Below are 17,589 nucleotides of genomic sequence, written 5' to 3'. Positions count from 1 at the left end.
CAGCTGTGGCTACTGATGTAGCTTACCACCAACAGGTGTGAATGAATGATGGGTTCCCACTTCTCTGTGAGAGCTTTGAGTATATAACAATAGAAAAGCGCGATATAAATGTAATCCATTATTATTATTATTATGTAGCGACCAACTGTAGTTACTGACAGTGGTTTTCTGAGCCCATGTGGTGATATCCTTTACACACTGACGTGACTTTTTGATGCAGTACCGCCTGAGGGACCCAAGGTTATGGGAATTCAATGTTACGTGCAGTGATTTCTCCACATTCTCTGAACCTTTTGATGATATCACGGAGCCTAGATCGTGAAATCCCTAAATTCCTTGCAATAGCTGCTTGAGAAATGTTGTTCTTCAACAATTTGCTCTGGCATTTGTCGACAAAGTGGTGACCCTCGCCCCGTCCTTCTTTGTGAATGAGTGAGCATTTCACGGAAGCTGCTTTTATAGCCAATCATGGCCCCCACCTGTTCCCAATTAGCCTGCTCACCTGTGGAATTGTTTCAAATAAGTGTTTGATGAGCATTCTTCAACTTTCTCACTCTTTTTTGCCACTTTGCCAGCTTTTTGGAAACATGTTGCAGGCATCAAATTTCAAATGAGCTAATATTTGCAAAAATAAACAAAGTATCTTGTCTTTGCAGTCTTTTCAATTGAATATAAGTTGAAAAGGATTTGTCGTATTCTCTTTTTGTTTACCATTTACACAACCCGACAACTTCACTGCTTTTGGCTTTTGTGATATAATTTGTGTTTGGTTCTCAATTATTTTCTGTCCTGGGCTACCAAGATCCACAAACCTCGGTGCGGACCAGTGTGTGCAAACAAAAACATTGCAAGTCGTAATAATGGAGGTGATGCGTGTGATCTAGTAAGACTGCATGTACAATTGATAACTGGTGAAGACCGCCTTATTTAAATGAGATTTAACCATAGAGACACTCATTTACCGCAGCTGGTAACTATGTACTACGTTTTATGGGTACTTTCAGGCCAAGTCCGCACGGTAGGTCAATTCCGATTGTTTTTGCCAATATGCAACTTGTATCCAATCTTTTTCATGTCCAGGTAAACAGCGCAATTACGACTTTTTCATATCCGACCCAGGCCTCTTTCGTGTGTGGAAATAATTTGGATATATAGGCGACGCGTCCTCAAAGTCTCACCACTCCAGTGTCCGGCAGCTCCCCCGCAAACATGCTCGTCAATCCAAAATTTAAGCAAAAATACTCCGTAAAACTGCGAGTGAAAAAATACTTGTCCTCTTCCTTCTTAATCTTCTACACGCAATCATTTGGTTCATTAAATATTGACTCTGATGGCATACAATTCTTGAAATGACCACAATTGTGCCAGTATTGGGACTGACTGGAGTGGAAGCTATGTTTTGTTCCGTAAACCATGCAGTGATGACGTCGTGTCTGCATGCGGGTCGGATTGCATTCACATTAGAAATCAGATTTGCAATGTGAACAGCCGTTAAGAAGATCGGATTTAGAAAAAATATATATATATCGGTTTTGGACATCCGACTTTGCAGTGTGAACATGGCCCTTAAGCAGTCCTGCCGCACATCTGCAATGGATATCGCTTCTTTGGTGCACTCATGGGCGATGCTGGCAGTAACTGCGAGCAATCGCTGAAATGTTCCAGACACAAAAAATGCATATTGCAATACGTTTTGTCACATACATGAGAAAAAGCGGATGGCATTAAATAAGCCACCAAAACGCATCATTTGAATTCATTTTGAATCAGCCCCCCTAAGTCACCCTGCAGGTATACATTTATAAAAGGATATTGCTGATTTGCCGATTTGACAGTCCATTTATGTTGCCAAGCATGAAGAAGAACATGTAAAATGTAAATTAATGAATGAGAAATAAGAAATTTCAAACGCAATCTGAGCTGCTGCATGATCTGTCACTGATAGTGTGTGTGTATATATATATATATATATATATATATATATATATATATATATATATATATATATATATATATATATACACAAATATATATACTCTATATATTTGTATTTATATATGTATGTATATATATATGTATATATATGTATATATATGTGTGTGTGTGTATATATATACACGTGTATATGTATATATATACACACACTTATACAGTATATTTATTATATATGTATATATGTATATCTTCATTTATAGATATATACATGTATACACACATTGTGTGTATATATATATATATATATATATATGTGTATATATGTGTGTGTGTATATATATACACGTGTATATGTGTATATATACAAACACTTATACAGTATATTTATTATATATGTATATATGTATATCTTTATTTATAGATATATACATGTATACACACATTGTGTGTGTATATATACACACAAACACGTATACACATATTTATATATATAAAATGTATATATAATATATATGTGTGTATCTATATATATATATATATATATATATATATATATATATATATATATATATATATATATATATATATATGATGCGTTGAAGTAAACTCAGCACAGCATTCACATTTATGACCCAGTCCAAACAACCTTCCCTATTTATAGTGCAAAAAATAAAAAATTAAAATGCAACCAACACAACAAGTCAACACATATGGTCACACATAACACAACCTGCTCACTGAACTTTGTGACTTTGTGTATAATACATATAATATACATATATATATATATATATATATATATATATATATATATATATATATATATATATATATATATACATATAAAAAATAAATAAAAAAATCTAAATTTCACACGTATTTTAAACCATCACAATGCCTAATGGGATAAAATGCAAAGCACTACACACTTATCCCCGTTTGATGCATTTTCACTGCTTGATATTTTTGATTGAATACAAAAGAAGGAGAACTCTCACATATTCTTAATATCCAGTTGTATTAATTATTAATTAGGTATTCCATCCATCCATCCATTTTCTACCGCTTATTCCCTTTCGGGGCCGCGGGGGGCGCTGGCGCCTATCTCAGCTACAATCGGGCGGAAGGCGGGGTACACCCTGGACAAGTCGTCACCTCATCGCAGGGCCAACACAGATAGACAGACAACATTCACACTCACTCATGATTATATAATATGCACACTATAGATGTATAGGATACACACACACACACACACACACACACATATATATATATATAAATTGGCCCTTGTGTGTGAATGTGAGTGTGAATGTTGTCTGTCTATCTGTGTTGGCCCTGCGATGAGGTGGCGACTTGTCCAGGGTGTACCCCGCCTTCCGCCCGATTGTAGCTGAGATAGGCGCCAGCGCCCCCCGCGACCCCAAAAGGGAATAAGCGGTAGAAAATGGATGGATGGATATATATATATATATATATATATATATATATATATATATATATAATTTTTTAAGCCCCCATGTCAAACATTTTGGAATCTTCGATTTCTTTTATTTCACACAAAAAAGACAAGATGTGGTTTGGTACGCAGATTTATTGCTGATGTTTTTTTTGTGTGGTGCAGACAGGACTTGTGTTGTCAACATAGTGGAAGCATGGTGGCAATGAAATGCTCAACAAAAGAAGGAAATCATTTGGCGGGCCCACAAAAACCAAGGAGGAAGTAACCATTCCATTTCAAGCGTGCACCTTAGTTGTAAACATGTCATATCTTCACGTGGTTAGATTCGGCGTCGAGCGTGGGCTCTTTTCTCTGCCGTCGGCGCTCCAAGAGAGCGGCGACGTCTGCTGAAAACTGGGTCATGGTTCTCCCTGTCTCTCTCCAAGCACCAGTGTGTGGACATGCAAATGTTTCCCCGGCTTATTTTGAACACCCATTGCCTTTTTTTTGTGTGTGGCGTCGCGACCGACCCGGCCACGTTTCCTTTCAGGAACTCTTAAATGACGACGCGTGTTACATTTGCGTTTTTAAACGCGGCCAGGCGTTCCAGGAACGCGACTGGCGGCAGTGTAACACAATCCAATGTTTAATTTAGCTGATGCAATTTAGGAACTCCCGTTTTTTTTTTATTTTTATGGCTGCTGGTTATTGATGTCGCATACCACCGTTTCAGGGTACGCCGATTTGAGTCAAATTTAAGAGTTTCAGAAAGAGAAGAGGGACTGCTCTCCTTTTTTAATTATATCTTCTGGAACTGGTGGTGGTGACTGACGACTTGGTGATGGCACCGCCGTAGCTGCCGGACATGCTGCCGCCATAGCCGCTAGACATGCCGCTAGTCATGCCGCTGCCGTAGCCGCCGGACATGCTGCTGCCGCCGTAGCCGCCAGACATGCTGCTGCCGCCGTAGCCGAATCCAGCACCAGAAGAGCTGCCGCCGCTGCTGGAGTATCCTAAAGCAGAAAAACAAGTATTAGCATATGCTCGTTTTGTGGGTTGTTTTTTATTTTTTATTCGGCCGATCAGATGGAAAACTTTTTACCGCCTGAAGTCTGCTGCACGTGGATGGTTGCGTTGCTGGGTCCGGCGGACAGTCTGAGGATGCACATCGTACGTTCATTAATTGCAGAAGAACGAAATATGAAAGATCGAAAGATGTCATTGAATGCTGGCGCTACCTGATTTCCTCTCCTTCCAGCAGTTTCCTGTAGGTGGCGATTTCGATGTCGAGGGCCATCTTGACGTTCATCAGCTCCTGGTACTCACGCACCTGGCGGGCCATGTCCTGCTTTGCTCTCTGGAGAGCCTCTTCCAGGTCTTTGATGCGGAGTTTGGCGTCCTTCACCGCCAGCTCGCCGCGCTCCTCGGCCTCAGCGATCTGGGCCTCAATGCTGGCCCTCTGTCGGAAGACGATCACACATTCTACTTAAAGTACTGTCGTCTGTTTTGAGACGTTCGTGAAATATCCCGTACCTGTGCTTTGATTGCCTCGATCTCATTCTGCAGACGGGCGATCATGCGGTTCAGCTCGGCGATCTCAGCCTTGGTTGTGCGGAGGTCATCGCCGTACTGTCCGGCAGAGCTCTGCATCTCCTCGTACTGTAGGGACGAAGAACACGATGTCAAAAAAGGTCATCTAAAGACAACGCCAATTGCGAAGAAAGGCTCTTGCAGTACCTTCTGTTTGTACCAGGACTCTGCATCAGCCTTGCTGCGGTTGGCGATGTCCTCATACTGAGCGCGGACTTCAGCCACGATGGAATCCATGTCCAGGCTACGGCTGTTGTCCATCTCCACGATGACTGAGGTGTCCTTGATCTGGGACTGCAGCTCGCGAAGCTCCTACAGAACCACAGGTTGTCGCATAAGAGTCCAGTCCAGACGACAAGTAAGTGAACTTATGAAACCATCAGACATACAGCCTCATAGACGGCCCTGAGGAAGTTGATATCGTCCTGAAGAGCATCGGCTTTGGCCTCCAGCTCCACCTTTTTCATGTAGGCACCGTCAACGTCCTGTGGAAAAAAAACAAAACGTAAGATTAAAAAAGGAATGTACAGATCAGAGCCAATTGATACAACCTTGAGTCATTCCTACCTTCTTCAGGAGCACAAACTCGTTCTCAGCCGCCGTGCGCTTTTGGATTTCGTCCTCGTACCTGACACAAGCGCACAACAAGGTTACATCACTTTTCACACGCTCCGAACAACATCTCGGCGTTAACCCGACGGCGGCGGCGCTCACTTCTTCTTGAAGTCCTCCACCTGCATCTGCATGTTCCTCAGCTCTCCGTCCAGCTTGACTTTCTCGTTGCCCAGCCCGTCCAGCTGCCGGCGCAGGTTGGCGATGTAGGCCTCGAACATGGCGTCGATGTTGGAGCGGGTGGTGGTCTGTTCCTGCAGGAGACTCCACTTGGTCTCCAGCATCTTGTTCTGCTGCTCCAGGAAACGGACCTGCGAGGACACGACATTGTTAAAACTGGTTATGATGTACCCAACGTATTCTTTTCTTGATTTTCCTTCTACTTGACTTCATGTCTGGATAGCCACTCCCCCTATGCTCTAAAAAGCCTGAAACGATTTTGTCATGTTTGAATTCGACAAATGATTTAGCAACGAAAGCCACAGTCAAGCCAAATATTCAAAAGGTGTGTCACTTTTGTCTGTGATGCCAATCGGTGAAGCCAAAGATTCGATGGCGAATGCTTCACGCCAGCTTTAAGTAGCTTTTAACCCGAAGGGTTTTAGGTGAAGCGATTGAACACATGCGGTCCCTGAAGGAGTTCTGCTCGCACAGGAACTAGAGAAGCCATCAACAGGATCTAACAGTCTGAAATATGTGACATGAAGGCAACCAACCTTGTCAATGAAGGAGGCAAAGCGGTTGTTCAGGGTCTTGATCTGCTCCTTTTCTTGGGTGCGCACAGTGTTGATGGAGGGGTCAATTTCCATTTTGAGGGGGGTCAGAAGGCTCTGGTTGAACGTGACAGCGGTGATGTGGGGAGGCATCATGAGGCCGCCTGATCCGTAGCCACCACCCATCATCGAGCTAGAAGAGCTCATGCTGTAACCGCCACCCATGCTACCACCCATGCCACCACCCATGCTACCACCCATGCTGCCACCCATGCTGCTGCCCATCCCGAAACCGCCAGCGGAGGAACCGAGATTGTAGCCGGATCTCCTGACGGTGTAGCCGCCGGATGAGGGTCCTGCAAGCGACCTCCTGGAACCGCTGGTGGAGCCCGAGATGGAGTACGATTTCCTGGTGACATTCATCTTGGATTTGTGTTGGGTTGTCAAGGCAAGCAGAGGAATGAAGATGTGCCGACTTTAAAGGAGAGTCAAGTCCCTCTAAGTGTTTCACTCAGAGCTCTGCCTGCTTTTATGGCCGAGCCTCGCCGGTGGGGGGGGGAGGACTCTTCTCATTGCAAACTGCTCCCTCCCAGCCGACATACCTCCGGCTGTGAACAACAGGAGCGGCCCGTCCTGAAAAACAGGTAGGGAGGGATTGTCAGAAGATAAGCGGGGACACACCCTAGGCTGGGAAAGGCTGCGAGGTTAGCGGAGGAAAAAAAAGCCTGGTTATGTAAGGGAACATGGCGCTAGGTTTTTACAGAGGCTGCGGGGTTTGTTTAGGGCAGGGGTGCCCATTACGTGGATCGCGAGCTACCAGTCGACCGCGGGGGGTGTGTCAGTCGATCTCTAGCCAGGGTTTAAGAAAAAAATAGACCTAAAAATGAGTGATCATCAATCTTCACCAAGACGTCACTTAAATGACATTCACGGTACCGGAGGGTCTTGTGAGATGACGCTGGCTGCTGCAAGATCATTATTATGAAAATATGACTGAGAGGAAGAAGAAAAACACTTTTTATTTCAACAAACTCTCGCGCCGTACCTTCCGTCAAAACTCTAAAGGCCGACTGCACATTTCCTATCTTCACAATAAAAGCCCTGCTTCATGCTGCCTGCGCTAACTAAATACAGAGTCTGGGAAAACTGGCGTGCACAAGCGATCCCTCAGAAAGCTGGCGTGGACATCACTTGTGCACGCCATCTTTCCGAGACTCTTATTTTGTTAGCGTTTTTTTTTTTATTCCTGGATTTCCAAGAATTTTCAGTTTTCCCATTTCAAAAACAAATGTCCATTTTTTTAAACTTCCACAATTTGCACATTTTTCATCTGATTCAAACCGTTCCAACTCCAAAATATTCAGCCTGGTCAAAATTGTGCGTTCTCCTTAAACAATTTTTTTTTTTTTTTAATTCTCAGATTTCCAAGAATTTCCAGTTTTCCTAATTCAAAATGAAATGTCAATTTTTTCAAACTTCCACAATTTGCACATTTTTCAACCGTCTCAAACCATTCCAACTCCAATATATTCATCCTGTTCAACTTGTGATCACCTTAGACAAATTTTTAAAAAATTCCCGAATTTCCCCCAAAATTCCAGTTTTCCCAATCCAAAATGAATTGTCCATTTTTCTAAACTTCCACAATTTGCACATTTTTCAACCGATTCAAACCATTCCAACTCCAAAATATTCATCCTGTTCAACATTGTGTGATCACCTTAAACAACTTTTAAAAAGTTCCCGAATTTCCCCAAAAATTCCAGTTTTCCCAATTCAAAATGAATTGTCCATTTTTCTAAGCTTCCACAATTTGCACATTTTTCAACCGATTCAAACCATTCCAACTCCAAAATATTCATCCTGTTCAACATTGTGTGATCACCTTAAACAACTTTTTAAAAAATTCTCGAATTTCCCCCAAAAATTCCAGTTTTCCCAATTCAAAATCAATTGTCCATTTTTCTAAGCTTCCACAATTTGCACATTTTTCAACCGATTCAAACCATTCCAACTCCAAAATATTCATCCTGTTCAACATTGTGCGATCACCTTAAACAATTTTTTTTTAAATTCCCGAATTTCCCCAAAAATTCCAGTTTTCCCAATTCAAAATGAATTGTCCATTTCTCTAAACTTCAACAATTTGCACATTTTTCAACCGATTCAAACCATTCCAACTCCAAAATATTCATCCTGTTCAACATTGTGCAATCACCTTAAACAATTTTTTTTTAATTCCTGAATTTCCCAAAAAATTCCAGTTTTCCCATTTCAAAATCAATTGTCCATTTTTCTAAACTTCCACAATTTGCACATTTTTCAACCGATTCAAACCATTCCAACTCCAAAATATTCATCCTGTTCAACAATGTGCGATCACCTTAAACAATTTTTAAAAAAATTCCCGAATTTCCCCAAAAATTCCAGTTTTCCCAATTCAAAATCAATTGTCCATTTTTCTAAGCTTCCACAATTTGCACATTTTTCAACCGATTCAAACCATTCCAACTCCAAAATATTCATCCTGTTCAACATTGTGCGATCACCTTAAACAATTTTTTTTTAATTTCCCCAAAAATTCCAGTTTTCCCAATTCAAAATGAATTGTCCATTTCTCTAAACTTCAACAATTTGCACATTTTTCAACCGATTCAAACCATTCCAACTCCAAAATATTCATCCTGTTCAACATTGTGCGATCACCTTAAACAATTTTTTTTTAATTCCTGAATTTCCCAAAAAATTCCAGTTTTCCCATTTCAAAATCAATTGTCCATTTTTCTAAACTTCCACAATTTGCACATTTTTCAACCGATTCAAACCATTCCAACTCCAAAATATTCATCCTGTTCAATATTGTGCTATCACCTTAAACTATTTTTTTTTAATTCCCGAATTTCCCCCAAAATTCCAGTTTTCCCAATTCAAAATGAATTGTCCATTTTTCTAAGCTTCCACAATTTGCACATTTTTCAACCGATTCAAACCATTCCAACTCCAAAATATTCATCCTGTTCAAAAGTGTGCGATCGCCATAAACAATTTTTTTTTAATTCCCAGATTTCCAAAGAAATTCCAGTTGTCCTAATTCAAAATGAATTGTCCATTTTTTCAAACTTCAACAATTTGCACATTTTTCATCTGATTCAAACCGTTCCAACTCCAAAATATTCAGCCTGGTCAAAATTGTGCGTTCTTCTTAAACAATTTTATTTTTTTTTAATTCTTGGATTTCCAAGAATTTCCAGTTCTCCTAATTCAAAATGAAATGTCCATTTTTTGAAACTTCCACAATTTGCACATTTTTCAACCGACTCAAACTGTTCCCTCTCCAAAATATTCATCCTGTTCAACTTGTGATCACCTTAAGCAATTTTTTTTTTAAATTCCCGAATTTCCCCCCAAAATTAATTTTTTCCAATTTCAAAATGAAATGTCCATTTTTTCTAAACTTCCACAATTTGCACATTTTTCAACCGATTCAAACCATTCCAACTCCAAAATATTCATCCTGTTCAACATTGTGCAATCGCCTTAAACAATTTTTTTTAAATTCCTGAATTTCCCAAAAAATTCCAGTTTTCCCATTTCAAAATCAATTGTCCATTTTTCTAAACTTCCACAATTTGCACATTTTTCAACCGATTCAAACCATTCCAACTCCAAAATATTCATCCTGTTCAATATTGTGCGATCACCTTAAACTATTTTTTTTAATTCCCGAATTTCCCCAAAAATTCCAGTTTTCCCAATTCAAAATGAATTGTCCATTTTTCTAAACTTCCACAATTTGCACATTTTTCAACCGATTCAAACCATTCCAACTCCAAAATATTCATCCTGTTCAACATTGTGCGATCACCTTAAACAATTTTTTTAAAATTCCCGAATTTCCCCAAAAATTCTAGTTGTCCCAATTCAAAATGAAATGTCCATTTTTTTAAACTTCCACAATTTGCACATTTTTCAACCGACTCAAACCGTTCCCACTCCAAAATATTCATCCTGGTCAAAATTGTGCGTTCAACTTAAACATTTTTTTTTTTTTTTTAAATTCTTGGATTTCCAAGAATTTTCAGTTCTCCTAATTCAAAATGAATTGTCCATTTTTCTAAGCTTCCACAATTTGCACATTTTTCAACCGATTCAAACCATTCCAACTCCAAAATATTCATCCTGTTCAACATTGTGCGATCACCTTAAACAATTTTTTTAAAATTCCCGAATTACCACAAAAATTCCAGTTTTCCCAATTCAAAATGAATTGTCCATTTTTCTAAGCTTCCACAATTTGCACATTTTTCAACCGATTCAAACCATTCCAACTCCAAAATATTCATCCTGTTCAACATTGTGCGATCACCTTAAACAATTTTTTTAAAATTCCCGAATTTCCCCAAAAATTCTAGTTGTCCCAATGCAAAATGAAATGTCCATTTTTTTAAACTTCCACAATTTGCACATTTTTGAACCGACTCAAACCGTTCCCACTCCAAAATATTCATCCTGTTCAACATTGTGTGATCACCTTAAACAACTTTTTAAAAATTCCTGAATTTCCCCAAAAATTCCAGTTGTCCCAATTCAAAATGAATTGTCCATTTTTCTAAACTTCCACAATTTGCACATTTTTCAACCGATTTCAAACCATTCCAACTCCAAAATATTCATCCTGTTCAACATTGTGCGATCACCTTAAACAATTTTTGGGAAATTCCCGAATTTCCCAAAAAATTCCAGCTGTCCCAATTCAAAATGAAATGTCCCTTTTTTTAAACTTCCACAATTTGCACATTTTTCAACCGACTCAAACCGTTCCCTCTCCAAAATATTCATCCTGTTCAAAAGTGTGCGATCGCCATAAACAATTTTTTTTAAATTCCCAGATTTCCAAAGAAATTCCAGTTGTCCCAATTCAAAATGAAATGTCCATTTTTTGAAACTTCCACAATTTGCACATTTTTCAACCGACTCAAACTGTTCCCTCTCCAAAATATTCATCCTGTTCAACTTGTGATCACCTTAAACAATTTTTTTAAAATTCCCGAATTTCCCCCAAAAATTCATTTTTTCCAATTCCAAAATGAAATGTCCATTTTTTCAAACTTCCACAATTTGAAAAAATTTAAGTTTTTTTAGACATTTTTCAACCGATTCAAACCATTCCAACTCCAAAATATTCATCCTGTTCAACATTGTGCAATCACCTTAAACGATTTTTTTTTAAATTCCCGAATTTCCCCCAAAATTCCAGTTTTCCCAATTCAAAATGCATTGTCCATTTTTCTAAGCTTCCACAATTTGCACATTTTTCAACCGATTCAAACCATTCCAACTCCAAAATATTCATCCCGTTCAACATTGTGTGATCACCTTAAACATTTTTTTGAAAAATTCCCGAATTTTCCCCAAAAATTCCAGTTTTCCCAATTCAAAATGAATCGTCCATTTTTCTAAACTTCCACAATTTGCACATTTTTCAACCGATTCAAACCATTCCAACTCCAAAATATTCATCCTGTTCAACATTGTGCGATCACCTTGAACAATTTTTTTTTTAATTCCCGAATTTCCCCAAAAATTCCAGTTTTCCCAATTCAAAATCAATAGTCCATTTTTCTAAACTTCCACAATTTGCACATTTTTCAACCGATTCAAACCATTCCAACTCCAAAATATTCATCCTGTTCAAAATTGTGTGATCACCTTAAACAATTTTTAAAAAAATTCCCGAATTTCCCCAAAAATTCCAGTTTTCCCAATTCAAAATGAATTGTCCATTATTCTAATCTTCCACAATTTGCACATTTTTCAACCGATTCAAACCATTCCAACTCCAAAATATTCATCCTGTTCAATATTGTGCGATCACCGTAAACTATTTTTTTTTAATTCCCGAATTTCCCCAAAAATTCCAGTTTTCCCAATTCAAAATGAATTGTCCATTTTTCTAAACTTCCACAATTTGCACATTTTTCAACCGATTCAAACCATTCCAACTCCAAAATATTCATCCTGTTCAACATTGTGCGATCACCTTAAACAATTTTTTTTAAATTCCCGAATTTCCCCAAAAATTCCAGTTGTCCCAATTCAAAATTAATTGTCCATTTTTCTAAGCTTCCACAATTTGCACATTTTTCAACCGATTCAAACCATTCCAACTCCAAAATATTCATCCTGTTCAACATTGTGCGATCACCTTAAACAATTTTTTTTAAATTCCCGAATTTCCCCAAAAATTCTAGTTGTCCCAATTCAAAATGAAATGTCCATTTTTTTAAACTTCCACAATTTGCACATTTTTCAACCGACTCAAACCGTTCCAACTCCAAAATATTCATCCTGCTCAACATTGTGCGATCACCTTAAACAATTTTTTTTTTAATTCCTGAATTTCCCAAAAAATTCCAGTTTTCCCAATTCAAAATCAATTGTCCATTTTTCTAAACTTCCACCATTTCCACATTTTTTCAACCGATTCAAACCATTCCAACTCCAAAATATTCATCCTGTTCAACATTGTGCGATCAGCTTAAACAATTTTTAAAAAATTCCCGAATTTCGCCAAAAATTCCAGTTTTCCCAATTCAAAATCAATTGTCCATTTTTCTAAACTTCCACAATTTGCACATTTTTCAACCGATTCAAACCATTCCAACTCCAAAATATTCATCCTGTTCAACATTGTGTGATCACCTTAAACAACTTTTAAAAAATTCCCGAATTTCCCCAAAAATTCCAGTTTTCCCAATTCAAAATGAATTGTGCATTTTTCTAAACTTCCACAATTTGCACATTTTTCAACCGATTCAAACCATTCCAACTCCAAAATATTCATCCTGTTCAACATTGTGCGATCACCTTAAACAATTTTTTTTTAATTTCCCCAAAAATTCCAGTTTTCCCAATTCAAAATGAATTGTCCATTTCTCTAAACTTCAACAATTTGCACATTTTTCAACCGATTCAAACCATTCCAACTCCAAAATATTCATCCCGTTCAACATTGTGCGATCACCTTAAACATTTTTTTACAAATTCCCGAATTTCCCCAAAAATTCCAGTTGTCCCAATTCAAAATTAATTGTCCATTTTTTCAAACTTCAACAATTTGCAAATTTTTCATCTGATTCAAACCATTCCAACTCCAAAATATTCAGCCAGGTCAAAATTGTGCGTTCTTAAACAATTTTATTTTTTTTTAATTCTTGGATTTCCAAGAATTTCCAGTTCTCCTAATTCAAAATTAAATGTCAATTTTTTGAAACTTCCACAATTTGCACATTTTTCAACCGACTCAAACTGTTCCCTCTCCAAAATATTCATCTGTTCAACTTGTGATCACCTTAAGCATTTTTTTTTTAAATTCCCGAATTTCCCCCAAATATTAATTTTTTCCAATTTCAAAATGAAATGTCCATTTTTTCTAAACTTCCACAATTTGCACATTTTTCAACCGATTCAAACCATTCCAACTCCAAAATATTCATCCTGGTCAAAATTGCCCGTTCTTCTTAAACAATTTTATTTTTTTTTAATTCTTGGATTTCCAAAAATTTCCAGTTCTCCTAATTCAAAATGAAATGTCCATTTTTTGAAACTTCCACAATTTGCACATTTTTCAACCGACTCAAACTGTTCCCTCTCCAAAATATTCATCCTGTTCAACTTGTGATCACCTTAAGCAATTTTTTAAAAATTCCCGAATTTCCCCCAAAAATTCATTTTTTCCAATTTCAAAATGAAATGTCCATTTTTTCTAAACTTCCACAATTTGCACATTTTTCAACCGATTCAAACCATTCCAACTCCAAAATATTCATCCTGGTCAAAATTGTGCGTTCAACTTAAACAATTTTATTTTTTTTTAAATTCTTGGATTTCCAAGAATTTTCAGTTCTCCTAATTCAAAATGAATTGTGCATTTTTCTAAACTTCCACAATTTACACATTTTTCAACCGATTCAAACCATTCCAACTCCAAAATATTCAGCCTTTTCAACATTGTGCGATCAGCTTAAACAATTTTTTAAAAATTTCCGAATTTCCCAAAAATTCCAGTTTTCCCAATTCAAATTGAATCGTCCATTTTTCTAAACTTCCACAATTTGCACATTTTTCAACCGATTCAAACCATTCCAACTCCAAAATATTCATCCTGTTCAACATTGTGCGATCACCTTAAACAATTTTTTAAAAATACTTGAATTTCCCCAAAAATTCCAGTTTTCCCAATTCAAAATGAATCGTCCATTTTTCTAAACTTCCACAATTTGCACATTTTTCAACCGATTCAAACCATTCCAACTCCAAAATATTCATCCTGTTCAACATTGTGCGATCACCTTAAACAATTTTTTAAAAATACTTGAATTTCCCCAAAAATTCCAGTTTTCCCAATTCAAAATGAATCGTCCATTTTTCTAAACTTCCACAATTTGCACATTTTTCAACCGATTCAAACCATTCCAACTCCAAAATATTCATCCTGTTCAACATTGTGCGATCAGCTTAAACAATTTTTTAAAAATTTCCGAATTTCCCAAAAAATTCCAGTTTTTCCATTTCAAAATGAATTGTCCATTATTCTAAACTTCCACAATTTGCACATTTTTCAACCGACTCAAACCGTTCCCACTCCAAAATATTCATCCTGGTCAAAATTGTGCGTTCAACTTAAACAATTTTTTTTATTTTTTTTAATTCTTGGATTTCCAAGAATTTTCAGTTCTCCTAATTCAAAATGAATCGTCCATTTTTCTAAACTTCCACAATTTGCACATTTTTCAACCGATTCAAACCATTCCAACTCCAAAATATTCATCCTGTTCAACATTGTGCGATCACCTTAAACAATTTTTTAAAAATTCCTGAATTTCCCCAAAAATTCCAGTTTTCCCAATTCAAAATCAATTGTCCATTTTTCTAAACTTCCACAATTTGCACATTTTTCAACCAATTCAAACCATTCCCACTCCAAAATATTCATCCTGCTCAACATTGTGCGATCACCTTAAACAATTTTTTTTTTAATTCCTGAATTTCCCAAAAAATTCCAGTTTTCCCAATTCAATATCAATTGTCCATTTTTCTAAACTTCCACAATTTCCACATTTTTTCAACCGATTCAAACCATTCCAACTCCAAAATATTCATCCTGTTCAACATTGTGCGATCAGCTTAAACAATTTTTTAAAAATTCCCGAATTTCGCCAAAAATTCCAGTTTTCCCAATTCAAAATCAATTGTCCATTTTTCTAAACTTCCACAATTTGCACATTTTTCAACCGATTCAAACCATTCCAACTCCAAAATATTCATCCTGTTCAACATTGTGCGATCAGCTTAAACAATTTTTTAAAAATTCCCGAATTTCGCCAAAAATTCCAGTTTTCCCAATTCAAAATCAATTGTCCATTTTTCTAAACTTCCACAATTTGCACATTTTTCAACCGATTCAAACCATTCCAACTCCAAAATATTCATCCTGTTCAACATTGTGTGATCACCTTAAACAACTTTTAAAAAATTCCCGAATTTCCCCAAAAATTCCAGTTTTCCCAATTCAAAATCAATTGTCCATTTTTCTAAACTTCCACAATTTGCACATTTTTCAACCGATTCAAACCATTCCAACTCCAAAATATTCATCCTGTTCAACATTGTGTGATCACCTTAAACAACTTTTAAAAAATTCCCGAATTTCCCCAAAAATTCCAGTTGTCCCAATTCAAAATTAATTGTCCATTTTTTCAAACTTCAACAATTTGCACATTTTTCATCTGATTCAAACCATTCCAACTCCAAAATATTCAGCCAGGTCAAAATTGTGCGTTCTTAAACAATTTTATTTTTTTTTAATTCTTGGATTTCCAAGAATCTCCAGTTCTCCTAATTCAAAATTAAATGTCAATTTTTTGAAACTTCCACAATTTGCACATTTTTCAACCGACTCAAACTGTTCCCTCTCCAAAATATTCATCTGTTCAACTTGTGATCACCTTAAGCATTTTTTTTTTAAATTCCCGAATTTCCCCCAAATATTAATTTTTTCCAATTTCAAAATGAAATGTCCATTTTTTCTAAACTTCCACAATTTGCACATTTTTCAACCGATTCAAACCATTCCAACTCCAAAATATTCATCCTGGTCAAAATTGCCCGTTCTTCTTAAACAATTTTATTTTTTTTTAATTCTTGGATTTCCAAGAATTTCCAGTTCTCCTAATTCAAAATGAAATGTCCATTTTTTGAAACTTCCACAATTTGCACATTTTTCAACCGACTCAAACTGTTCCCTCTCCAAAATATTCATCCTGTTCAACTTGTGATCACCTTAAGCAATTTTTTAAAAATTCCCGAATTTCCCCCAAAAATTCATTTTTTCCAATTTCAAAATGAAATGTCCATTTTTTCTAAACTTCCACAATTTGCACATTTTTCAACCGATTCAAACCATTCCAACTCCAAAATATTAATCCTGGTCAAAATTGTGCGTTCAACTTAAACAATTTTATTTTTTTTTTAATTCTTGGATTTCCAAGAATTTTCAGTTCTCCTAATTCAAAATGAATTGTGCATTTTTCTAAACTTCCACAATTTGCACATTTTTCAACCGATTCAAACCATTCCAACTCCAAAATATTCAGCCTTTTCAACATTGTGCGATCAGCTTAAACAATTTTTTAAAAATTTCCGAATTTCCCAAAAATTCCAGTTTTCCCAATTCAAAATGAATCGTCCATTTTTCTAAACTTCCACAATTTGCACATTTTTCAACCGATTCAAACCATTCCAACTCCAAAATATTCATCCTGTTCAACATTGTGCGATCACCTTAAACAATTTTTTAAAAATACTTGAATTTCCCCAAAAATTCCAGTTTTCCCAATTCAAAATGAATCGTCCATTTTTCTAAACTTCCACAATTTGCACATTTTTCAACCATCTCAAACCATTCCAACTCCAAAATATTCATCCTGTTCAACATTGTGCGATCACCTTAAACAATTTTTTTTTAAATTCCCGAATTTCCCCAAAAATTCCAGTTGTCCCAATTCAAAATGAATTGTCCATTTTTCTAAACTTCCACAGTTTGCACATTTTTCAACCGATTCAAACCATTCCAACTCCAAAATATTCGTGCGATCAGCTTAAACAATTTTTTAAAAATTTCCGAATTTCCCAAAAAATTCCAGTTTTTCCATTTCAAAATCAATTGTCCATTTCTATAAACTTCCACAATTTGCAAATTTTTCAACCGATTCAAACCATTCCAACTCCAAAATATTC

At 36.6% G+C, this 17,589-nt stretch overlaps 1 protein-coding gene across 1 annotated transcript; it reads right to left on the bottom strand.

Annotated features, from left to right (window-relative positions):
* Window positions 1-3,511: 3,511 nt before the first annotated feature.
* Window positions 3,512-6,811, bottom strand: LOC133535508 (intermediate filament protein ON3-like). The gene is made up of 9 exons (XM_061875396.1): window positions 6,295-6,811; window positions 5,681-5,889; window positions 5,534-5,594; window positions 5,356-5,451; window positions 5,114-5,278; window positions 4,910-5,035; window positions 4,615-4,835; window positions 4,479-4,531; window positions 3,512-4,389 (listed from the first exon to the last, which is right to left on the bottom strand). Exons 1-9 carry the CDS (start codon window positions 6,712-6,714, stop codon window positions 4,172-4,174), a joined length of 1,569 nt encoding a protein of 522 aa, XP_061731380.1. The 5' UTR covers window positions 6,715-6,811; the 3' UTR covers window positions 3,512-4,171.
* Window positions 6,812-17,589: the final 10,778 nt, after the last annotated feature.

The sequence above is a fragment of the Nerophis ophidion genome, linkage group LG16 (genome assembly GCF_033978795.1).
Source record: "Nerophis ophidion isolate RoL-2023_Sa linkage group LG16, RoL_Noph_v1.0, whole genome shotgun sequence".
NCBI classification, from domain to species: Eukaryota; Metazoa; Chordata; class Actinopteri; order Syngnathiformes; family Syngnathidae; genus Nerophis; species Nerophis ophidion.
Note: the sequence above shows the minus strand (reverse complement) of the source record. Positions and strands in the feature narration are given on the sequence as shown.

Excerpts from the sequence above, each read along its gene's own strand:
- LOC133535508 (XM_061875396.1), bottom strand. The coding sequence starts at position 6,714 with ATGAATGTCACCAGGAAATCGTACTCCATCTCGGGCTCCACCAGCGGT. Across the intron at positions 5,279-5,355 it reads TCAGGGCCGTCTATGAGGCT|GAGCTTCGCGAGCTGCAGTC; the intron begins GTATGTCTGATG and ends GTGGTTCTGTAG. Across the intron at positions 4,390-4,478 it reads CGTGCAGCAGACTTCAGGCG|GATACTCCAGCAGCGGCGGC; the intron begins GTAAAAAGTTTT and ends TTTCTGCTTTAG.